General features: G+C 40.3%; 2 protein-coding genes across 2 annotated transcripts in view; one reads left to right on the top strand and one right to left on the bottom strand.

The window, feature by feature from the left end:
- The first annotated feature begins 18,566 nt into the window (after positions 1–18,566).
- LOC118846045 (methylcrotonoyl-CoA carboxylase beta chain, mitochondrial-like) overlaps positions 18,567–25,341 on the top strand; it is a 42,691-nt gene continuing 35,916 nt past the window's right edge. The window contains 4 exon segments of the mRNA XM_036754208.1: positions 18,567–18,577; positions 20,099–20,261; positions 20,264–20,409; positions 23,500–23,654. Coding sequence (XP_036610103.1) covers positions 18,567–18,577; positions 20,099–20,261; positions 20,264–20,409; positions 23,500–23,654 — 475 coding nt within the window.
- LOC118847667 (60S ribosomal protein L7a-like) lies at positions 22,985–23,828 on the bottom strand. The gene has a single exon (XM_036756232.1). The coding sequence runs from the start codon at positions 23,807–23,809 to the stop codon at positions 23,015–23,017; it is 795 nt and encodes a 264-aa protein (XP_036612127.1). The 5' UTR covers positions 23,810–23,828; the 3' UTR covers positions 22,985–23,014.

Below are 25,341 nucleotides of genomic sequence, written 5' to 3'. Positions count from 1 at the left end.
CAATTACTGGTAGTAGTAAGTCACAGGGCTGGGCTCACTGGGATTATGGACATATCCTCATTTTTTTTCCTCTTCAAAGATATACTTTTGTAACTGGGAATAGTTTAACAATTTAGCAACTAGTTTTTTTAAAGTTATATATACATTTTTTTTTTAATTAACAAAAGTTTCCTTTTGTCTCCCTCCACCCTCCCCACCATTGAAAAAAAGCAAAATCCTTACAACAAATATGCATGATCAAGCAAAACAAACAAGCAAAACCAAGCATTGGCTATCTTCCAAAAAAATGTCTCATTGTGTTGCATCAACTGTTGAACGTGCATAAAGGATTTCCACATTTACCTCTTGTTAAGGATATAATTAAAATATTAAAGCACAATCGTGTTCCCCTTCCCCATCCCTCCATGCCTTTCCTAGATATTTTAAAGTCCAGGTGAATGCAGGAGCTGAACCCAGATCTTCCTGGCTCTGAGCCCAGCACTCTATCCACTAAACTGCCCAGTCTTCTGTGGGGTCCTAACTTCTGCCAAAGAAGGACACGGTCAGCTATCGTCCCTTCTGGAACATTCAGCACAGCGATGTCTAGGAGATCCAGGACAACTCTCTGTCCTATAGCATTTGGCTTAGTCAGCTGAAAGTGACCCTGACCCTCAAAGGCAGAAACAGAAATTGAGAGTTATCTCAACAGTTTTCCAGTGGGTGGGGAACACATACACAAATAAAACCTAGTAACGTTGATAAATCGCCTAACCTCTCAGCCTCAGTTTCCTAATCTGTAAAATGAGGCTTAATAGTAGAACTTACCTCATAAGGTCATTGTGAGAATTAAATGAGATAATGAATGTAAAGAGCTTTGAAAATTGAAGGTTCAATATGAATTATTGGTTATTATTTTTACCCAACAGGTGAAGAAGCAAAGGCTATGATTTAGTCTCTCAGATTCATTCAATCAATATTTAAATTAAAAACATAATGAAAAAGTCCTATCAGACTTTTTTCTCCTTATTACAAAATGTCTGTCTTGTGTGCTGATCCCATGGTCCAACTATCTTTTGCCTGCCTAGGACTTGAAAAGGTCATTGGTCTAAGCAGTATGGACATTGACCTTTTGAACAGTTAATAAATGATTATGAAGGAATATCGCCTTACTACAATCTGTATAATTTCACCAGCATGATGCACTTCTGGTATGGGCACACTCTCCATCAACTCAGGCTCCTTCCAGTTTATGATTTCCATTCAAATTTAATCAAATAAGCATTTTCCCCCTTTGAGACCATATATGTGATTTCAATGGTACAGGGAACTCCCGGTGAAGAAAATCCCTTTACCACTGCAGATTAACTTAGTGGACAGGATACTGTCTTCCTGGGTCTAGGGTGCTAGACATGGAGTCAGGAAGACTTGGGTTCAAATCTTGCTTAAAACATTTGTTAACTGTGGTCTATAGTTTCCTTTCTCTGTTTTTTTTTATCATTTTATTTAATATTTTAATTTTCAACACTGATTTCCACAAGATTTTGAGTTACAAATTTTCTCTCTGTTTCTACCCTCCCCCCCCCATTCCAATATGGCATATATTCTGATTGCCTCATTTCCCAGTCAGCCCTCCCTTCTGTTGCCCCACTCCCTGTCCCACCATCCCCTTTCCCCTTACTTTCTTCTAGGGCAGGATAGATTTATATGCCCCATTCCCTATATATCTTGTTACCCAGCTGCACACAAAAACAACTTTTTTGAGCATCTGCTTTTCAAAATTTGAGTTCAAAATTCTCTCCCCTCTTCCCTTCCCTCCCACCCTCCCTAGGAAGGCAAGCAATTCAACATAGATCACACATGTATCATTATGTAAAACACTTCCACAATAGTCATGTTGTGAAAGGCTAACTCTATTTCCTTCCATCCTATCCTGTCTCCCTTTATTCAATTTTCTCCCTTAACCCTGTCCCTTTTCAAAAGTGTTTGCTTTTGATTACCTCCTCCCCCTATCTGTCCTCTCTTCTATCATCCCCTCTTTTTTATCCCCTTCCCCTTACTTTCCTGTGGGGTAAGATACCCAATTGGGTATGTATGTTAATCCCTCCTCAAGTCAAATCCAATGAGAGCAAAATTCACTCATTCCCCCTCGCCTTCCCCCTCTTCCCTTCCAATGAACTGCTTTTTCTTGCCACTTTTATGTGGGATAATTTACTCCATTCTATCTCTCCCTTTCTCTCTCTCTCAATATATTCCTCTCTCATCCCTTAATTCTATTTTACTTTTTTAGATATCATCCCTTCATATTCAACTCACCCTGTGCCCTCTGTCTTTATATATATGTATGTATGTATGTATGTATGTATGTATGTATGTATGTATGTACATTCCCTTCAACTACCCTAATACCATGTAGGAATGTAAGCAAAACAGTTCCACTTTAGGAAGTCCCTTATGATTTCTCTTTCTTGTTTACCTTTTCATGCTTCTCTTGATTCTTGTGTTTGAGAGTCAAATTTTCTATTCAGCTCTGATCTTTTCACTGAGAAAGCTCGAAAGTCTTCTATTTTATTGAAAATCCATGTTTTGCCTTGGAGCATTATACTCAGTTTTGCTGGGTAGGTGATTCTTGGTTTTAATCCTAGCTCCTTTGACCTCTGGAATATCATATTCCAAGCACTGCGATCCCTTAATGTAGAAGCTGCTAGATCTTGTATGATCCTGATTGTGTTTCCAAAATATTCAAATTGCTTCTTTCTGGCTGCTTGCAGTATTTTCTCCTTCATCTGGGAGCTCTGGAATTTGGTGACAATATTTCTAGGAGTTTTATTTTTGGGATCTTTTTCAAGAGGCAATCAGTGGATTCTTTCAATTTCTATTTTACCCTCTGGCTCTAGAATATCAGGGCAATTTTCCTTGACAATTTCTTGAATGATGATGTCTAGGCTCTTTTTTTGATCATGGCTTTCAGGTAGTCCAATAATTTTTAAATTACCTCTCCTGGAACTATTTTCCAGGTCAGTGGTTTTTCCAATGAGATATTTGACATTGTCTTCCATTTTTTCATTCCTTTGGTTCTGTTTTATAATATCTTGATTTCTCATCAAGTCACTAGCCTCCACTTGCTCCAATCAAATTTTTTAGGTAGTATTTTCTTCAGTGGTCTTTTGAACCTCCTTTTCCATTTGGCTAATTCTGCTTTTCAAGGTATTCTTCTCCTCATTGGCTTTTTGGAGCTCTTTTGACATTTGGGTTAGTCTATTCTTTAAAGTATTATTTTCTTCAGTATTTTTTTGGGTCTCCTTTAGCAAGTCGTTTCATGGTTTTCTTGCATCACTCTCATTTCTCATCCCAGTTTTTCCTCTACTTCTCTTACTTGCTTTTCCAAATCCTTTTTGCTAACTCTTCCATGGCCTGAGCCCAAGTCATATTTTTCTTGGAGGCTTTTGATGTAGGCTCTTTGACTTTGTTGACTTCTTCTGGCTGTATGTTTGTAACCAGAATGGCCTTTGTTTTCTTTGAGTGACTCAATTTATCTCAGTGAGCTTTACTAGGTGCTAAGCCCCAGGCCCAAACCCCATTAGGTGTTAATGTAATCCATGTGGATGTGAACCTCCCAGGGTCCTAAGGGGAGGGGCCAACTCAAGAACCAATCACCAGAGCCTGAGCTCTGGTGATTCAGATGATGTTTGATGATGTCTGAAACCCTATAAGAAGGGAGGACAGAGCCATTTGTGCGGGGCTCTGGAGATGGTGTTGATGAGGAGACTCCGGGCAGCTTCAGCTTAAGGAGCCCTCCAGCTTGCAAACCTGGATGTTGAGATTTTGTTGAACTCTAGTAACTGTGTGTTGGGATTGAATCAGACAAAGTCTGTTGATGTTTGTAATTTGTTTTCATTTTGTTTTGAAGTTCAGGGTGCTGGCTTTTTCCCCTGAACTAACTGAATGATATTTGAATGCTGAATTAAAAGTAAGCTTGTCAACCCCTTCACCTTGCTTTCCTTAATTAAGCAGATCAGAAGAACCTGTGCTGTTGGCAGCTTTCTGGGTGCTGGCTGTGGGTGAATCTTATAACTCCACAGAAGCTGCTAGCCAGATTGTTCAAACAATGTTTTGATCTTCTTTGTCCCCAAAAAAGGAATCTAGAGTTTGAGTTTGAGTCTGAGTTCATTTTCACTGCCTGTTCACGTTTCCAGGCAACTACTTGTCCCTGGAGCTTTTTGTCCTGGTATGACTGCTTGTAGAGTAGAGAGTACTTTGTCCCAAGCTTTAGGGTCCAAGTGCTGCTGTTTTCAGAACTACTTCTACTCCACCATCACCACAGGCTCTGTCACAGCAGCACTCCTCCTCCTCCAAGAACCACCAACCAGGACTGCCATCCAGATCCAAGCAGGGCACAGCAAGAGAAAGTGCCTTTGTGCCCACAAAGTCCTCCTTATAGTCCCACTTTGATCTGCTGCTAAATTCCTCCCACCGTGTGAGCCAGGGACTCGGGAAACAGCTGACACTGGAGTTCTTGAAGCAGCCTCAGGAGCTTCCTGTTGCTGTCACCACCACTGCTGCACCATCTCCGCCACTCCCAGGGGCTGGACCACTCTAAATTTGATCCTGCAGTTTCCCACTAACCTGCTCTTTGGCATTTGTGGGTTGAGAAGTCTGATAACTGCCACAGCTCAACGATTCATGTTCATAGGGTCTGTTCTAGCTGGCTGACTCCAGGTCTGGTCTGTTCTGGAGCGGCTTATGCTGGGCTGCCCTCTGCTCCCAATACTGTGTGATAGACCCTTCCCAGTGACCATCCAGGCTCTCCTGGGCTAGAGACCTGTTTCACTCTACTATTTTGTGGGTTCTGCAGCTCTAGATTTTGTTCAGAGCCATTTTTACAGGTGTTTGGAGGGATGTGGGGAAGAGCTTAAGCAAGTCACTACTTTCCAGTTGACATCTTGGCTCTGTGCCCCTTTCTCTGTTCTAATTCTCCTTGGCTTCCAAGAATGAATTTCTTCTTGGTTTAGTTATCATGCCCATATTTGTGTTATACAAGGACTATGTATAATTACTTCTTTTCCCATTTTTTTCAAACAGTTTATATAATAACTGAATGTTGAATGCACGTTCAGGACCCCCAGATTCCCCAGCTCAAGCTATGGGGAGGGACCAAAAGAATAAAATTGATATGCCAGGAAATCTGAAGCAGAACTCAGCTTTATTATACAGGCAGGTTAGCTCACAAGCAGAGTAACCCAGAACCTAGTTTGAAAGCCCACTGGGAGGAGTTACATCAGAGTGTTTAAAGATAAAATAGTTAGTTTATCCTAGATAATGCTTTCCAGGAGCATGAAGCCTTGTGATTCTTTCTAGGTATAAGTAACCAGGGTATTGGAGCATCTGGGACTTTCCAGTACCGCAAACATCATGGCACCTGGTAATGGGTTCAGCCTTGTGGATTCAACAACAGACTCACAGAGAATCATTCTTATGTCAAGCAGTACTGGTGACTCGTTCAATATCTGGATAATAGAGAACCTGAAGCACATGGGTAAGATTAATGGGGTCATGTTCACACAAATAAATAGTTCTTTAAAGATTTGATAGAATTTGTTTATAAATCCATCTGATCCTGTGGTTTTTTCTTTAGGAGATCATTTATGGATTGTTCAATTTATGTTTCTAAGATTGAGCTAAGTCCTCTACTTCTTATTCTGTTAATCTGAGCATTTTATATTTTTGTAAATATTCATCTACTTCCTTTAGAATATCAGTATTATTGGCATTTATTTGTGTAAAATGTTCCCTAATAATTTCTTTATTTCTTCTTCATTGGTTGTGAATTCTTTTTAAGATTTGTTGATACCGGTAATATGATTTTTCTCTCTTTTTTAAAAAAAATTCTAGTTTATCTATTTTGTTCTGTAGTATTTTTCCTTTCCCATTTCCTCTTTATAAAGAAGAATGTGGTGAAAGAGTTCTAAGCTCAACACCAGTCTTCTTTTTTTCTTTCTCACCCAGAGTTCAATAACATGTTCTTGACCTTTCTTTTTCAAAGTCCATCTTCAAAATCTTTTTATTGCTGTTTCAGTCATTTTGGTCTCTTTGTGACCCCATTTGGGGTTTTCTTTGCTAAGATACTGGAATGTTTTGCCATTTTCTTCTCCAGCTTCATTTTATAGGTGAAGAAACTGGGGCAAACAGGGTTAATCGACTTGCCCAGGGTCACACAGTTAGTAAGTGTCTGAGCCTGGATTTGAACTCAAGATGATGAGTTCTTCTAAGTCCAAGTCTGGCACTCTATTCACTGGGCCAACTAGCTGCTTCAAAATCCTTAGAATTTCTTTTAAGACCAATCCCTTCCATAATCTACCTTCTCAAAAATTCTCCCTTTTCCCTGATGAGTGTCCGCAGGCACGTGTGTGTGTGTGTGTGTGTGTGTGTGTGCATGTGTGTGCGCATGTGTGAATGTGCGTGTACGCGTGTGCACGTGCGTGTGCATCATGTACATTTTTCCCTCCTATGACCACTTCAGATGAGAGTGTGGGTCAAGCGTGAACTACCACACCCTTACCTGTTTGTACATACTTCTACTTGCTCCCCTAATCATTGAAATAATTTCCCCATCCTTCCTAACCTGCTCCACCCCTCCTCCAACTATATTCTTCTTTTCTTCCCTTTCCACTCTTCTTTTAAGATCATTAAAATACAATAAAACCGCTCCCAGGCCCTGAATCTAATTAAGCTCCCTATATTACTGTAGATCATGATAGACTTCTGAGGGGATCATTTATCACCTCTCCATGTTGGAGTGTGAACAGTTTATCTTTGTTCAATCCCTTATGATTTTTTGCTCACATTTATGCTTTTATGCTCCTCTTCTCTCTTATGTTTGTATATCAGATTCTCTACTAAGTCCTGCACTTTTCTTTGGGAAGCCTTGGAAGTCTATCCACTTCTACCCCTTACTGGAAAGGATTATACTAAGTTTTTCTGGGCATAACTCACCCTTCCTTTTAGCCCATGTCCTTTTCCTTCTGGAATGTTGTATTCAAAGTTCTTTGCTCCTTTATAGTAGTAGCTGTTATATCATGTGCGATACTTTGTGTCCTCACTGTTTGAATTGTTTCTTTCTTTCTGCTTGACTTATTATTTCTTTGACTTGGAAGCTCTGGATTTTGTCTATGATGTTTTCGAGAGTTTCCATTTGGAGTTTCTTTTAGGAAGTGCCCCTTGGATTCTTTCTATTTCTACCTTGGTCTTTGATCCTAGGGGCGGTTTTTTAATGATTTCTCTAAATGTCTTAGTTCCATTCTGTATCTGTTGCTCTGCTTAGTTTAGAATCTGTGAACAAGATGCCTCTCCCAGGTTAAGCTCATTACCTCTAATCACACCACCTTGCCAGTCTTGACTGACACCACCTCCCTCAGCCTTCTCTCCCCTTTGATTGGAGGGCTGGAAGGTAGAGTAACAAACTCTTTCCAAAGTCTTTCTTTATATAGAAGGCAGAAACTGGATTCAGCTTACTCCACTGTGCATCTGCTGCTCTGCCTGGCCTCGACTCTATAGAACTAGATGCCCCCAAGCTGGGTACTTTCTGGTCTTCCCCCCCACATCCTTTTGTGTATTGTCTGCCCCCATTAGGCTGTAAGGCCTCCAAGGGCAGGGACTGTCTTTCCTTTTATTAATTGTATCCCCAGTGTTAGCAGAGTGCCTGGCACAGAATAGGCACTTCATTTTTTTTTGATTGGATTGGATTGGATCTTTTTTGGTTATGCTTTCAGGTGCTCTAATAATTCTTAAATTATCTCTTCTTGATCTGTTTTCTAGGTCCGTTATTTCCACTAAGATATACTTTCATTTTTCTTCTTAATTTCCCCTAGTCTTTTTATTTTGTTTTAATACTTCCTATAGCCTCATGCAATTATTAGTCAATTTGGTCTGTTAGAACTTTTCGAGTATTTGTTTCTTATGTAAGGTTTTATACCTCTTGTTTCAAGTTGTTAATTCTTTACTCTATAGCTCGTTTTTTTCCCCCTCATTCCCCCTGCCCCCTAGTACTGTCATTTGGTTTTTAAAATAATTTTTAGTTCTTTTTAAAAACTCTTGCATCATATCCTGCAGGAATTCTAGGTGAACTTGTGTCCAGACTGTATTTTGATTTTGAGGCATTGCTTGTAGATGTTTTAGAGCCATGTTCTTCATGTGCCTTGAGCATCCCTTTCATCATAATAGCTCTTTATGGGAGGATTCTTTTGTTTGTTTATTTGTTTGCTCAGTGTTTCAACCTGCTTCCTAACTTCAGCATTATCTTAGGGCCATTCCCTGTACATTTATGGAGTGAATGTGAATGAGCGTGTGCCCTCTTGGTTGTTCTGCTACTTTCTTAGGGGCATTGAGTGTTGTTTTATTCCAGAGTCTCAGACACAGGATGGAGACATGGAAGGTTTCAATGCTTCCAAAGTGGTCTGATCACTGCCCTCTTGATCCGACCTGAGGTCTGAGTCTGAGCTACACACCTATGGCCTTGTCCCTGATTGGAGTTTCAGTAGAGTGCTGCTGGACTCAGCCACTGTCAGTTAGCTGGAAAGTTTTTCAGGCTTTCCTTTGGTCTGGGGTTCTGCCCTGTTTGTTAGACTGAAGATTTCAGATTAGAGAAGAGGCTGGAACTTAGATACTGCTATGTTCCTGGGTCAAAGCCACATAGCTACAGGTTGGTGCTCAGGAGCCTAGGGCTATAACCACTCCTCAATCTGGAGAATACTCCTTAATACAGGCCCCCTCCTCAGTCTACCCTCACATCTGGGTCCTAGAACCAGGGAGTGAATGTCAGAGCTGCCCATTGACAGCTGTTCCTGAATTTTGCACCAAGTCTTGGCCCTCTTGTATGGATCTGTAGTCACTTTTTCCCCTGGCTCACAGCCTTCATCGTATTTCATTGCCTTCCTGTTGGAATGCTCTTCATGGCAGGTTGCAGCCAGAACCTATTTCCAGTGTCCATAGAACTCTCTCTTCAGCTCCCTACATTGAACTGGGTTGCAAATATGACCCACTGTGATTGTTTTGTCTTGTATCCCCTTGATCCGAATTTGGTCTGGTATGTTTTACATTTTCTAGATTCTTGTGGAGGAGGTGTGTTGTGAAGCTAAGCTATACTTTTTCTACTTTGCCATCATGGCTCTTTGCCTCAGGATACCAAGTATTTTCTAAGCTCTAATGGCCTGGAACTTGGCCTGGGAGAAGGATCTCAAGAGTGCTGCTAATCTTGACTTCTAAAAAGGTGAAGAAAAGCAGAAAGCTGGAGTGATCAAGAGCTGGAGAAAGCCACCAGAATGGAGCTAGCTAAGGTCATACCCCCTTGATCTGGCCTAGGAGCTTGAAAGACATGGAGTCAAGTCCAGCCTATAGCCCACATTGTGCAAACGACAACTTCTTAGTGCCCTAGACAATTCTCCATGACTATAACTTGCAGAACAGATGGTAGACTTCAGTGATAGAGAGTGTTTGCTCTTGAGAAATTCCTTGTGCTAATGAAATTACATATTTTATACACACACATACATACGGACTTACTTATGTGTATTGTGTATGTGAATTATATATATATATATGTATACATACATACATACATACATATCTATCTATCTATCTATCCATTTACAAAGGGATTTTAGTGGTTTCCCCCAAACTCTGGAGGTCTTTGAGGAGAGGGGAGATGACCGCTTGTTTATGGGATATTCTAGGGGAAATTCTTGCTCAAGTTAACGTCTCTTCTGAGCCTGGAATGCTATGACTCTATGAGGTTGGTGGTCTAAACCAGACACTCTGAAATTAGTTGTGGCAGTCACAGTTGATGGGCCCCTACCACAAGGCTTTTGTGAAATCATGTACCCCCCTCATTAAAGAATCAGGGACAGCTAGGGAGCACACTGAATAGTGCACTGGGTCTGGAGTCAGGAACACCAGAGTTCAAATCCAGCCTCAGACACTTATGAAATGTATGACCCTGGGCAAGTCATTTGTATGCATTGGTTTTCTCATCTGTAAAATGGGGCTAATAGTAGCAGTTCTCTATTCAGGTTGTTGTTAAGATCGGATGAGATGATGATTGCAAAGACCTTAGCCGGGTGCTGCTTGGCACACGGTAGGCACTTAATAAATGCTTATTTCCTTCTTTCCTTTTAGACCAGTGTTGAAAAGACAAGGGGATAACATTGATTTGATGTTTCCTTTCCTGAAATTCAGGAAGAAATATCATGGATCCTTCTGATAGAAGGCAAACTGCTCTGAAGGAAGGAATATCTTTGTTTCTGGCTCCATCCCCAGTGGCTTGGCACAGTGTCTTATACACATGGTGCTTCATAAATGCTTATTGGGCTAAATTAAGTTAACCTTAGAGCCACAAATTGAGTATCATCAGATCACAGCTCTAAGACTGGATTCCCATCTAATCCTCCCAACCTAACAAGAGGAAATGGGGCCCAGAGACTTTTCAAGGGCCTGGGGCAGGAAGCAGAAGGAAAGAGCTCTCTCTTGGATGCCAGCTTCAGCAACTTGCTCCTGGAGAGGCCGTCTCTATTGGCCCAAAATTTATTCCTGATGGTTTTTATAATTTGATCTTAATATCTTGTTGCACTCCCTGGCTCTTTGCTCTGCATCTGACCTGGGCCTTTATCCAAAAGCAACAAAATTCTAATCTTGGTGTTTGAATAAGATGAACAGCAGAGATTGAGTCTGGCTTCATTCTATGAGTAATATCCAAAGGAAAGGCTGCCCATTGCTACTCCTATTCCTGGGGAGGCTTTGGTTTGGAATAACAAATATACCCCATAGCATACTTTTTACACAAATAACTAGATGACATCTATTTTTGTTTTCTGGCTATTAGACATATTGATAGCTATACATATATACATACATATATATGTCTGTGTCACACATACACACATGTATATTTCTATATACACATATCTGGAACCTCAAAGTCCTTTCCTTCTGTATTCTCAGTGCTTGGCACATAGTGAACCCTTAATGAAGGCTGGCAAACTGACCTAGATAGGGCACAGTGACCTAGGATAAACCAATCCTTGGAAGTGGGGGGGGGAGGGATTGAGTGCTCAACTTGGAAAGAATTGAATTTAAAGGGTACTGACAGGACTCATAGTCCTCGGGTTCTAGAAGCATTGATTTGGATCTGGATGGGACACCAGAGGTCATTGAGTCCAATCCCCTCAATTTCAACATGAGGAAACTTAGATCTGGAGACACGGAGTGATTGGAGCTTTGGCAGCAAGTCTATGTCCGTTAGCAGCGTAGAAACAACAGAACTTAACGCCTCACTGGCAAGATGAATCCCAGGAATTCCTCAGAGATATGGCAGATTCACTCCTAGACCAATGCAATAAAACAAATAGTGCAATAAAGCGGGTCACATGAAATTTTTGATTTCCCAGTGCAAATACAGATTATATTTATACTATACTGTAGTCTATTAAGTGTGCAATGTTATGTTTTAAAAACTGGATATATCTTAATTAAAGATACTTTAACCATCATCTGAGCCTTCAGTGAGTCATAATCTGTTGCCTCAATGTCCATGGCTGCTGACTGATCAAGGTGGCAGTTGCTGAAGTTGGGGTGGTTGTGGCAATTTAAAAAATAAGACAATAACGAAGTTGGCTGCATCAATTGACAGGTGTTTGATAACATTTTACCCACAGCAGAACTTCTTTCAAAATTGGAGTCAATCCTGTCAAACTCTGCCACTGCTTTATCAACCAAGTTAATGTGATGTTCTTCAATACTGTTGTGTTTCCAGGAATAGGGAGACCCAGGGAGAGGGAGAAAGACTAGGAATGGGTAGGCCATGGAGTAGTCAGAACACATACAACATTTATTGATTAACTTTCCATTCTTATATTGGCACAATTCATAGGTCCCCAAAACACAATTCTAATAGTAGCATCAAGTATCACTGATCCCGGATCACCCTAACAGATGTAATGATAATGAAAAAGTTTGAAACATTCCCTGAATCACTAAAATGTGACACAGAACTACGAGGTGAGCACATGCTGTTGGAAAAATGGTGCCAACGGATTTGCTTGACGCAGGGTTGCCTCAAACCTTCAATTTATAAAAAAACAAAAAAAACCCCACGATATCTGTGAAGCTCAATGAAGTGAAGTGCAATAAAAAAAGGTGTGCCTGTAGTTAAAACACAGAGCTCATCAATAGCTGCCCTTGTTCCACTCCTCTCCAGCTTAGGGAGCAGCCTAGGGAGCTCCTGTTGCTTCCCCAGCTACTTTGTGCTTTCAACTCTAAGACAAGGGCCAAGTTACAGCCTTTCTTTTGTTCTCCAGACCCTTTACCATCTTGATTGCTTTCCTCTATAAAATAGTGGACATTTCTCCAGTCCTTTATGTATACTACCTCATTTGAGTCCCATGACCACCCTGAGATGGAGGTGTTGTTATTATCCCTTCATCAAGAGAGAAGAAACAGGCTTAGAAATGTAGAACTTGGGTCCTTTGGCCTTTGAGGTCATCGTGTCTTCCATTGTGCCCAGCTATCTTTCTATACATGAGGAGGTGAAGGATTTTAGTCTTTATCTGTGGGTCACTAGGTCTCTGTGTGTGGTGACTCCTTCCTTGTCTCTATGATTTAGTTGATTCAAATGCAGGAGGGGCTTTGGGAGGCCACAGGATTTAAGTGATAAATGATAGAACCTCCAAGTTGGAGGTGACCTCAGAGGCCATCTAGCCCAAACCCTCTGTAGCTGACAGCAATTTCCTTTAGAACATCCTCCATAAATGACTAATAAGTTTCCACAGAAAGACCTCAAATGCTGAGTAGCAGGGAACCCACACTCCCAAGAATAGCCCATGTGGTCAAATTCTAGATTTTTTTCTTACAAATAGAAAGAGGCTGCCTCTCTCAAATTTCTCCCCATGGCTCTTCTTCGTTTCTCATCAGACTTCAATTGGTACTTTTTCATCATGCCCCAGAAATTTTCTCATCCCCAAAGACCTGGAATTGGTATCAAAGATGTGCCCTCTGCTGGGTGGCTCCTCCCAGAACTGCCATTTCTCAGATAGTGCCCTGGCCAGGCTTCCTTTCATTTTTCAGGCTGCATTTTGGGCTTCTCCATCATGGCCCAATGCAGTGATGACCTTCTTCCCTGCCCTGCTTTTTCCAGCTTTCTTTCCATTAGAATGGAAATACCTTGAGTGTAGGTACTGTATTTTTTTTTCTTGCTTTTGTATCTCCAGCACTTAGTACATGGCCTGGCACAAAGTAAGAGCTTAATAAATGCTTGTTGACTGACCAACTACTCCTATACCCAGCTCTTTGGGCCCAAGCTGAAAAAGTTTGATCTAAAATTCCATTTCACAAGTGACTAATTCCAAAGTCACTCAGTTAGGATAAGAGTCTTAGAGATGAAAGGGACCTCCAAGGCCATGGAATCCAATCCTGTTATTCTTCAGATGAGGAATTCTGAAGCCTAGGGATGTTGAAGTGACTTGCCCAAGGTAACACAAGGGATAAGCAACAGAGTCAGTCCAGAATTAGTGTTCTTTCCACCATCAGCATCAGGGCTGGAATTTGAATCCAGGGTTTCCTGGCTCCAAGCCTAGTACTCTGTCTATGGTACCTTCTACTTTCCACTATGTGTAGAAAACAAAACAGGCACAATGACTATGTATCTTTTGGTCCTTGGTGTTAAACTGTGGATAATTATTTGGTATTTAGTTTGAGTCTACCAACCCCTGCCCTTGGAACCAGCCTCATTCTGGGACTCCCTCCCTGACCAGTCAAAGGAGAGATGACATTTGGAGTTGGAAGGCACCTTAGACATCATCTGGGCACATCTTATCTCTTTGACAGATGAGGGAAGCTGGTGGGGGTGGGGGCAAGGGGGAAGCAGGACACCCAGGAGTGCGATGGGTTGGGTTTAAAACTCATCTGCCTTTTGACTGGTCAGGGAGGAAGTCCCAGAATGAGGGTGGTTCCAAGGGCAGGGATTGGCAGACAGAAGCTCCCAGAGAAAAAGGCCCTGCTAGTTGCACAACTGGTAACATAGGCTAAGACTTGACTGTCTGGAACACCCCAGACAGCTAGTCCACAGAGGACTGACCAGACCTGGCCCTTGAATTTTTGGACAGGCGAGTAGCTGGGGCAGGGGTTGATTGATGGCTCTGTGGGCCAGGGCCAGGACTGAGTGTGCCCTGCTCCCTCCCAAGCTGCAAGTTTCTGGGGCTTTCCCAGGCCAAGGAGACCGGCTGTGGGCAGCTGTTAGAGGGACCGTGGACAGTCCAGGATCCTGGGCACCCAGGGCAGGGGAGGGGGTACAGAGTGATTAGGCAGAAAGGCCTGAAAGAAATTCTTGGTCCAGTGAAAAAAACAACTTAATTTGGCTGCAGCTGTGTTTTGGAGTTTGACCTCCACGACTTACCACCTGTGTGACCCTGAGTCATGGAATCTCAGTGGGCCTCAGGTCATTCATCTGTACTATAGGGTGGATGTGATGGATGGTTCTCAAGGTCTATGTTTTCTAAAAGTCCTTGCAAAAATTCCTAGAAACTGAAATCTGAAAGGGATTCCAGAGGTTGTTGAACTCCAAATATCAAAAAGTCAAAGGGATTTTTTTTTTGGTGGGGGGTCACAGAGTCATACATTGTACAGCTGCAAGGGACCTGGAAGGTCATCTAGTCCAGTTCCCTCATTTCATAATAGAGACACTGAGGCTAAACAGAGATGGAACTAGGACTTCACAGGCACAAGGAGCTCCCTCAGCTTATGCAGATGGGCACTTTCTCTTCAGCCTACTGTCTTAGAGAGTTGCCTGGAACCTTGACAGATTAAATGCTTTGCCCTAGGGTCACAATGCAGGATGCTAGCAATAGGACCTGAATGAAGGCCTTCTCAGTTTTGGGACCTTCCCTCCATGTGCTAGCCAGGGAAGGTAAATCTGGGCAGCATACTAAAAGCTATAGATGTAGCCTTGCCAACAAAGATACATATACATTTTTTTCCAGTGGTGATGGCTGTGACAGTTGGATTATAAGAAAAACTGAGCACTGCAGAATGGAAGCTTTCAAATTGTGGTGTTGGAGAAGACTTTTGGCAGTCCCTTGGACAGCAAGGAGATCAAATTGGTCAATACTTGTTGCGAGTCCCCGGCCTCGCAACAAACTCGGGGTTCCCCCCAAGCCCCAGGCCTTTGCCTAGCAAAGGACCTGATCTCACGGACAATGTATGGGGTGGGAGCCGAAAGGTGGTGAATGACTCCAAATTTTATCTCAGAAAGCGGCATTTTTATATCTTTAGTGACGTAGGTACATTCTTTGGTTACGTGGGTGAAGGACAGGTAAAATCAAGACACCTGGGTACTAGGACCTCCCCGACTCCACCTACTCTCCTCCCCTTCTCTTCCCGAGCTAACCCGAAGCTCCCTGTGGGCAGGCAGTCCAGGCAAAGAACCGGAAGTTCCATGTGCTCTGGCAAACCCAGACAGAGAGCCGGAAGATCCATGTGCTCAAGCAGGTCCGGGCAAAGACCTGGAATTGCTAGGGAGGCAACAAAGGCGAGACCCCTCCTCCTGGCTCCACCCATATCTCAGAGGCCTGAGTTTATCTCAGCAGGCCCCTGGGCGTGGAGGTATGAGGAGGGCAGGGCTCAGCTCTAACTCAGCCCATAACAAATACTTAAGGAAATTAATTCAGACTATTCACTGGAAACTGTGCTTTGAAAGGGTATAGGGACACTAAGAAGAAGAGGGCTGGATAAAATGCACTCCAGACATGAGAGAATCATATGTACAAAAACTTGGAGTCAAGAGTCATAATGTCTTCTCCTGTGAGGAAACAGCTAGCAGGAAGGTTTGACAATATAGAGAATGAGTTAAAAACATTCATTAAGCTCTTCCTATATGCCAAGTGGAGGCAGCTAGGTGGCTTAGTGGATAGAGTGCTGGGCCTGGAGTCAGGAAGACCCGAATTCAAATCTGGCCTCGGACACTTACTAGCTGTGAGACCCTGGATTAAGTCACTTCACTTCTCTTTATCTTAACCCACTGGAGAAGAAAATGGCAAACCATTCTGATATTCTTTGCCAAGAAAACACCATGGACGGCATTGTTGTGGTATGGTCTACAAGGTCACAAAGTGTCAGACATGACTGAAGGACTGAACAGACGAAAATAACATGTACGGGTGTCCATATGCTTACTAACCATCTCATTAAATGAGTCAGCATAACAAATAAGCAAATAGGCCTTCTAAGGATGAAAAAATATCACCCACATGTATATGAATATTTTCAAGAGCATGGAGAAGCTGGTTATGATCAACAAAATCCAGTCATGGGGAAGGGGAGGGGTCTGCAACATTTCTTGATATTAAAAAGGAGTGTTTACAATACAAAATGCTGGAGCCAGAAAGATTACCTCCCATTCTCTAATTTTAAATGATATGATTTTTAGAACTTAGGTCACTTATCTATTTGGAACTTGTGGTAGTATATGGTATAAGATACTAACCTTATAATTATCCAAACTATCTGGTAATGGCTAAGAAATAGAAAGGTAGATCAATGAAATAGAGTGGACATACAATTTACAGCAGCAACCAAACATAATAACCATGTTTTTGAGGAGTGTAAAGACTTAAGATTTTGAAATGGGAATTCATTATTTGGGAAACATTGTTGGGAAAACTGGAAAGTAGTATGGCAGAAAGTGGGCATAGAACAGTATCTTATACCATTTACCAAGATAAGGTCAAAATGGATACATGACCTAGATATAAAGAGAGATATTATAAGAAAATTAGAACATGGGACATATTACTGTTCAGACTTATGGGTAGGTGAACAATTTATAAACAAGAGATAGAAAGCAAAGTTAGGGATAAAATGGATAATTTCAATTACATTAAATTAAAAAGTTTCGTATAAATAAAACAAATGTAGCCAAGATCAGAAGGAAAGCAGAAAACTGAGGGAAAAATTACAGACAGTTCATCAGATAAAAGTCTCATATCTAAAATATATAAAGATCTTTGTCAAATCTATAAGAATACAAGTCATTCTTCAATTGATAAATGGTCAAAGGGTATGAACAGGTGGTTTTCTAATGAAGAAATCAAAACAATTTATAGTCATATAAAATGCTCTAAATCATTATTGATTAGAGAAATGCAAATTAAAACAACCTTGAGATACCATTTTATACTTAACAGATTGGCAAAAATGATTGAAGGAGAAAATGACAAATGTTGGAGGGGTTGTGGAAAAATTTGGACACTAATTCATTGTTGGTGGAATTGTGAAATGATCCAACCATTCTGGAGACAGAAAAGGAAAATAACAAAAGTTGGAGGGAATGTGGGAAAATTGAGACACCAATTCACTATTGGTAGAGTTGTGAAGTGATTCAACCGTTCTGGAAAGCAATTGGGAACTATGCTTAAAAGGCTACAAAACCATGCATACCCTTTGATCTATCAATACCATTACTAGGTCTGTATCCCAAAGAAATAAAAAACAAAAAGGAAAAGGACACATATGTACACAAATATTTATAATAGCTCGTTAAGGTGGCAAAGAATTGGAAGTTGAGGGGATGCCCATCGATTGGGGAATGGCTGAGCAAGTTGTGGTATATGATTTTGATGGAATTTTATTGTACTCTAAGAAATGACAAGCCGGATGATTTCAGAAAAACCTGGCAAGACTTGTATGAACTGATGCAAAGTGAAGTGAACAGAATGAGAACAGTCTATATAGTAACAGCAATATTGTAACAATGATCAACTGTGAATGACTTAGCTACTCTCAGCAATACAATGATCCAACACAATTCTGAAAGACCTATGAGGAAAAATGCTGTTTCCAGAGAAAATTGGTGGGGTCTGAGTGTAGATTGAAGCATACTTTTCAAAGACTTTCTTTATTTTTCCTATGTTTTCTGTTTTCTTTCACAATGTGACTAATATGGAAATATATTTTGCATGATTGCACATATATAACCTATAACAATTTGCTTGCCTTCTCAAGAAGAGGGGAGGGAAAGGAGAAGTAAGGGAGGGAGAGAATGTTAAATTGTTTTTACACGGGAAAAATAAAATATTAAATAAAAAAAGAAACCACGGGCTAACTGTATTCATGTGCTTCCTGGACTTCTTTTTATAACCATTTTTTCATTGCTTTATTTTTATATTTTTAACCAGCGCCAAATAATCTTCATGATTACTGACTTATAACATAGATCGAAATGGATAATTCTAGGCTGCCTTCATTGCAATTTTGTTCTACCTAATAGAGACATCCCTCTATACCATTGAAAATTTCATGTAACTCACATGATTATAGTATGCGTATCCGTTGACTGAGAAAATCCATGATGACAAAGGTTTTGATTAATTCAATGTTTTAAATGAATTTATAACTCATTAGTCCCAATTATATCTATATGCATAAGGTTTTTTATCAGCTTATAGAAGGTACATTTGTTTCTTATATTGTCACTTAATGAGTCACTTAATATTTATGGACATGAGGATTCCCAGATCACTTGTAAGAGCTCTGCCCCTCACTGTGGGTCCATGGCAAGCAGGTGAGAAATTGCCAATTAAATTCAATCTTCTTATTTACAGATGTGGAAATAGAGGCCTAAATAATTATTCATCCTCTCCTTGGGCCTATCTTTTTTCTTTTCCAAGTGTGATTTTAAAGTAAGTAGATGATTCCCAGAGTTATTTTTAAAATCGGTTTTTCTTGATAGCTTAAAATATTACCAACATGTCCCTTCCTCCTGACAGAAAGTCAATCCTTTTAACAAAGAGGGAAAAAGAAGGAAATAATAGTTAAGCAAAATAGTCTGACATTTTATATTCAGTATTCCACACCCATAGTTCCTCATCTCTGACAAGAGTTACAGGATAAGGAAGTGCCTTCTCATATCTCTTCTTTCAGGCCAAGCTTGTTTATTAAAACTTTGGAACATTTTGTTTTGATTTATTGTTTTTATTTTTCCATTTATATTGTCATAGTTATGTAGATTATTTTCCTGGTTCTTCTTACTTCATTTTGCATCAGTTCATATGTCTTCCCAGGTTTCTTTGTATTCTTCATATTCAGTTTCTTACAGAACAGTAATGTTTTGTTTTATGCTTTTCAATTAACAAGCATTTGTTTTCTCTTTTCCACTTCCCCTTCCCATTGTAAAAGAAAAGAATAACAAAATTAAAAAAAATAAATATACACAAATAGACAAAATTTCACATTGGCTATGTCCAAAAATACATGTCTCATTCTACATCTGTAATTCATCACCTCTCTGCCAGGATGTGAGCAGCACGCAGTTTCCTGGAATTGTAACAGGTGATCAGAGTTCTTTCTAAGTCTTTCAAAATTATGTTCCTCTACTATGTCATTGTTATACAAAGTAGAATTCAAACAGCTCAAAGGAAACACAGGATGCAAGAATTTGGAGAATTCACCCCAAATGTTGACATCAGCTATTTGTGCGTGACCTGGGGTACAGCATTCTGAGCTCTTGTTGGTCTGATCAGCCCCTGTCAGACACACTGAAACTTGACTCTAGCATGGTGATGTCATTTTGGTCTTTTTTGAGAATTAGGGACAATGACCAACTAATCAACCAATTGTGTAAATTATTCTCCTGCTTCTGTTCACTTCAGTCTGCATCAATTTATAAAAGGCCTCTTGGGCTTCTCTGAAATTTTCTCTAATGACACAATAGTATTCCATTAAATTCATGTTTTTTTCATTTTTAATTTGTTCAGTCATTTGTCAAGTTGATGCCATCCATTCCTTTTAATTTCAAGTGTTCGCCACTATAAAAAAAAGCCAAAGCAGTAATATTCCATCACAGTCATTTAAATCACTCATTTAGTCATTTCCCAGTCAATGGCACTGATACTGATTCCTTTTCTTTGCCACTTCAAAAAGTATTGATATAAATATTTTGGCATATCTTGGGAGTTTCTTTTTGACACTGACCTCCTTGGAGTTTGTGCCAAGAGATAGACTCTCTGGGTCAAAGAGTATGGTTCCCATCATTGTAAGCAATTAAATATCATATTAAAAGGATATTTCCTGTGACTTCCTATAGGTATTATGTGGATACCTTCCTGAGGAAGCCCTTCTTAGTTGCTAATATCCATCTGTTTCCAAGACCAGCAAGAGCTCACACCTGTAACCTGATGGCTCAGAGGCAAAATAAGACGTCAGTCCTGAAGAATTCCCAGATGCTGTGTACCACACAGCTGATCTCATACAAGACAATGCTGCTCCCTTTTCTGACTCTAAGAGTAGAGAATCCAAATACAACAGGTCCTTTCCTCTGTTAAATGGAAGTGTTTATCTGGAACAGATGGATCCAACTGAAGCAAACTTAAGAAATAGTGAAGCTTGTATTCAGAAGCAATGAGATATTCACTAATGATTGCTTGAGGACCAAGTGGTTTGCATCTCAAGGAGAAATGATTTCAATCAGTATATAGCTCAGAGGGACCACATAACCGAGTTCAAACCATGTTTATTTGCCTTCTAAAAAGCTAATAATTATGATAATAATGATAGTAAGTACAAAAGATTAGAGAAAGCCACACCCGTTCTCTTTTTCCTACAGCTTACCACCCTTCTAATACACTCCACTGAAATCTATTCTGCTCCACTACAATCCAATCTACTCCAATTTAACCCCAGACCAATGGACCCCAATCTTACCCAAGCCAAGCCAAACTAACTCAATGAGCATTTACTAAGTTTGCACTTTACGCAAGGAATCGTGTTAGGTGTGAGGGACAACAAGGCAAAAATGAAATGTTTAATTGCGCTTGACTCTTCGTGACCTCATTTGGGGTTTTCTTGGCAAAGATGCTGGAATGCTTTGTACAGATGAGGAAACGGAGGCAAACCGGGTGAAGTGACTCGATCAGGGCCACACAACTAGTAAATGTCTAAGGCTGGATTTGAACTCGGGTCTTCCTGATCCAGGCTCATGCTTCATCCACTGTGCCACCTAGCCACCCTGTATTAGTATTAAGGATACTAAGGCAAAAATGAAATAAGTTCTGCCTTCTAGGAGCTTCTAGTCTACTGGGGGTTACAGCAACTGCATAGATAAATATTATACACATACGTAAATATACACACACGCACACACACACACGCGCGCACACGCACACACACGCACACGCACACACACACATATTAACTAAAGGAGGAAGGAGAGAGTGGTAATAACTGTAGGGAATGGGAAAGGCTGAATGACGCTGAAAGTAGCTGAGAATCATACGAGGTGGAGGTGAGGAGGGACACCATTCCAGAGATTAAGTATAGCTCATACAAAGGCAGGGGCTGGGAGGCTAAGTCTGAGGAACAGGAATTAAGGTCAGTCTCACTAGAAGGTAGTCTGTGGGAAAACTCAATAAACCAGATTGTGAAAGGCTGTAAGTGGTGATTAGAAGTTTGAATTTTCTTCTAGAGATAATAGGGAGCGGCTGAAGATTCTTGAGAAGGGGAGAGCCGTGGCTAGACTTGTGCCTTGGGAAGATTCTTTTGTCAACTGTGGGGAAGACATCAATATTCTCCTTCACATACTCTATGGTACAGCCAAACTAGGCTGGCTTTTCCTAGTATGCCATATTCTATCTCCTATTTCCCAAGGGTTGCAAGGCTATCCTTCTTTCTTTGAAAACTCTCTCTCCTGATTATTGCTTCTCAGAATTTCTTTTTCCTTCCGGGCTGAGCTCAAGCATCACCTTTATAAGAAGCTGCTAGTGCCTTCTTTTGTGACCTATTTATTTTGTGTATGGTCTCTATTCCTTGTGTACATATGTGTTGTCTTGCTGATAGAATGTAAGCACCTTGAGGACAGGGACAATTTCACTTAAGTCTATCTCCAACACTTAGCACAGAGCCCAATATGTAGCAGGTACTTAATAAAGCCTTGTTGCTATTAATTCTTGGCTTGGAAAGGTGAGAGACTGAAAGCCTGGAGTCTAATGGGCACAATGCTTCACACAGATGGATGAGAAGTACTAAGGGGATAAACTGGGGTGGTCAGGTGATTGCAGGAGTGAGTGAGTGAAGAGAAGGGGGATGGATTTGAGAGATGGGGAAGTGCAATTGTCCAGACTTGGTAGTGGATTGGTTGTGGACTATGAGGGAAAGGAAACGGGTCTGAGGTGAGAGACTCCAGGACTGAGTGAGCAGTTGGCAACCTAGAGTGGTGGAGAGTCTTCATGTCTTATACAGAACCTGCTGTAATCACACATAGATCACTGGCTAATAATTATTCTCCACACAGGTTGAAAATGTCTAGTCTTCATGGGTAAATCTGCTAGTTTTTTTTCAATTAATAAACTGCTAGGAGAGAGAGAGAAAGAGAGAGAGAGAGACAGAGAGAGACAGAGACAGAGACAGAGAGAGACAGAGACAGAGACAGAGAAAAAGAAAGACAGAGATACAGACAGACAGAGACAGACTCACAGAAAGACACACAAAGACAGTGACACAGAGATAGAGGCACAGACAGATATAGAGAAGGCTTGACAAAGATGGACATAAAGAGTCAGAGACAGACACCCAGAGACACAGACATACAGAGAGACAGACAAAGACAGGGACAGGCAGGGAGGATTTTTTTTAAAGAACTAAACAAAATTTTATTTTAATTTTTTTCAATTAATAAGTATTTTATTTTCCCTCTTCCCCTCCATTGGACACACACACACACACACACACACACCCCTTGCAACAAATATTTAGATTGTACTGTGGAATATGGTCGAAGGTGTTAGTCTGAACCTAATTGCTGCTAGATTGCTTTCCACTTTTACTGGCAGTTTTTAACAATAAGGAATTCTTTCCTAAAGAACTTTCATTTTCTGGTTTGAAAGGCTGGATTATTGAGCAGCATTGTTTCTGATCACCCCTCATCTAATCTGTTCACTGATCTACCTCTCTACTTTTTTTTTTGTTTAAATTTTTATTTTTATGTAGGGAAAAATCAAATATACATTTAACCCAATTTGGTTGCAAGTTCCTTAGCTTTTGCCTTTTCCAGCTTGGCAATACGAGCCACCGATTTTGGACCCAGAACATTGCCACCCCAGTGACGACGGATCTCATCATATCTGTCATTGTAATTGGTTTTGATGGCTTCTACCAGCTTAGCCAGGGCTCCCTCATCTTCAGGATGTGTGAAGTCAATGCTTGTGCAGGTCTTTCTGTGAACTAAGCGACCCAGTCTGGCTTTACCTTTGATAATACAATAAGGAACCCCCATTTTTCGGCACAAGGCAGGTAGGAAGACCACTAGCTCAATGGGGTCCACATCATGTGCAATCACTACCAACTGTGCTTTCTTGTTTTCTACCAGGTTAGTAACAGTGTTAACACCTGCTCTCAGGACAGGTGGTCTCTTAGTGGGGACATCTCCTTTGCCTGCAGCCTTTTGTTCGGCCCGAGCCAGAAGCCTTTGCTTCTTATCTTGCTTTGTCTCAGGTCTATACTTATGAGCCAGTTTCAGCAGCTGAGTAGCTGTCTGACGATCCAAAGCCTGGGTGAACTGGTTAATTGCCGGTGGAACTTTCAAACGCTTATAAAGCATAGACCTTTGACGCTGCAGTCTGATGTACCGAGGCCATCTGACAAAACGAGTAAGGTCCCTTTTGGGCTGGATGTCCTGACCAATGCCAAAGTTCTTGGGCCGCTTCTCAAACAAAGGATTGACCACTTTCTTGGCCTCCTGCTTCTTTACTACAGCAGGGGCCAGAGCCACCTTCTTCCCCTTGGCCTTCTTCCCTTTTGGCATCTTGGCCGGCTGAACGAGAAAAGCTACCTCTCTACTTTTTAACCAATGCCAGACGGCTTTATGATTGCTGCTGTATGATATAGTTTGATATCTGGAAATGCTATTCTTCCTTCATCCCTATCTCTAGTCATAATTGCCCTTTATATGCTGGATCTTTTATTTTTCCAAATGAATTTTCTTATTTTATTGATTTCTGTAAGTATCCTTTTGATAATTTGATTGATGTAGCATTAAAAGTGTAAATAAGTTTTGGTAGCATTGTCAGTTTTATTATGCAGCATGGCTCAGCAATGAAAACTGCATATTCTTCCAGCTGTTTAAGTTGTTCTGTATTTCTTTAAGGAACTCTTCATAATTGAATCTATATAAGTCTTTTGTGTGCCTTAGTAGATTAATTTGTAGATACATTTTGTTGATATTCAAATGGAATTTCACCTTCTATTATTTCCTCTTGGATTTTGTTTTTATTATATAGAAATGCTGTTGATCTTCGAGGCTTTGTTCTCTTTGTTGCCTACAACTTTGTTGAAACTCTTAATTGTCTCAAATAGTATTGTTGCTGATTCCTTAGGATTTTCTAAGTAAACCATCTTAGTGTTAGCAAAAGGGATAGTACTCTCTACTCTTTACCTTTCTTTACACCTGTAATTTCTTTCTCTTGTCTTTTTTTTTTTTTTGCTACTGCTAGCCTTTCCAGAAACATATCAAATAATAGTGGGGAGAATGGGCATCCTTGCTTCACTTTCATATTTATTGGAAAAGGGTTTAGTGTATTGTTGCATGCAATGCTTATTTTGTGCTTTGTCAAATGCTTTTCATATATCAGTTAGGATAATGTGATTTTGGATGTTTTCTTTTCAGTATGATTAATTATGTTTTTTCCTCTTAGTGTTGTAAATGTTTTTTTTTTCTTAGTGTGGTAGATGGTTCACCATCCCAGAATCCCCAGTATAATTTCAATTTAGTCATAATGAATGATTTCTTGAATGAGTCATTATAGTCTGTTTGAATTGATATTTATTAATGATGTTTGTCTATAGTTTTCCTGGGCTTTATCCTTCTCTGACTTAGCCATTGGGATGGTATTACATAAATGGAATTTGATGAGTTTTCTTTTTCAGTTTTTGAGAATGTGTGTGTGGTATTGATGCTAAATTTTTTAAGTTTGATAAAATTCTCCTGTAAATCCATGGGAACCAAGAGTTTCCTCCCCCCACCCTTGGGTAGTTCCTTTACAATTGGTTATATTTCCTTTTCTAAGAATGTGTTATTCAATATATCTATTCAAACTTTGGGTAGTTTGAATTTTTTTATTTTTGAAGATATTCCTCTACTTATTTTGTGTTTTAAGTTTTGTTAACATTTAACTGCATATAATAGATTCTAGTTATTCTTTTTTATTTCTTCTTGTTTTGTTATGATTTTTCCTTGTTCATTTTCTATTTTGTTTATTTGATATTTTTGGCATCTTCTTTTAAATCAGATTTGTTAAAGGTTTGCCAACTTTATTACTCTTTTCAAAGAACCAACAT

This window comes from Trichosurus vulpecula, chromosome 4, assembly GCF_011100635.1.
Source record: "Trichosurus vulpecula isolate mTriVul1 chromosome 4, mTriVul1.pri, whole genome shotgun sequence".
Lineage (NCBI taxonomy): Eukaryota > Metazoa > Chordata > Mammalia > Diprotodontia > Phalangeridae > Trichosurus > Trichosurus vulpecula.
This window is presented reverse-complemented; position numbering and strand designations above follow the sequence as displayed.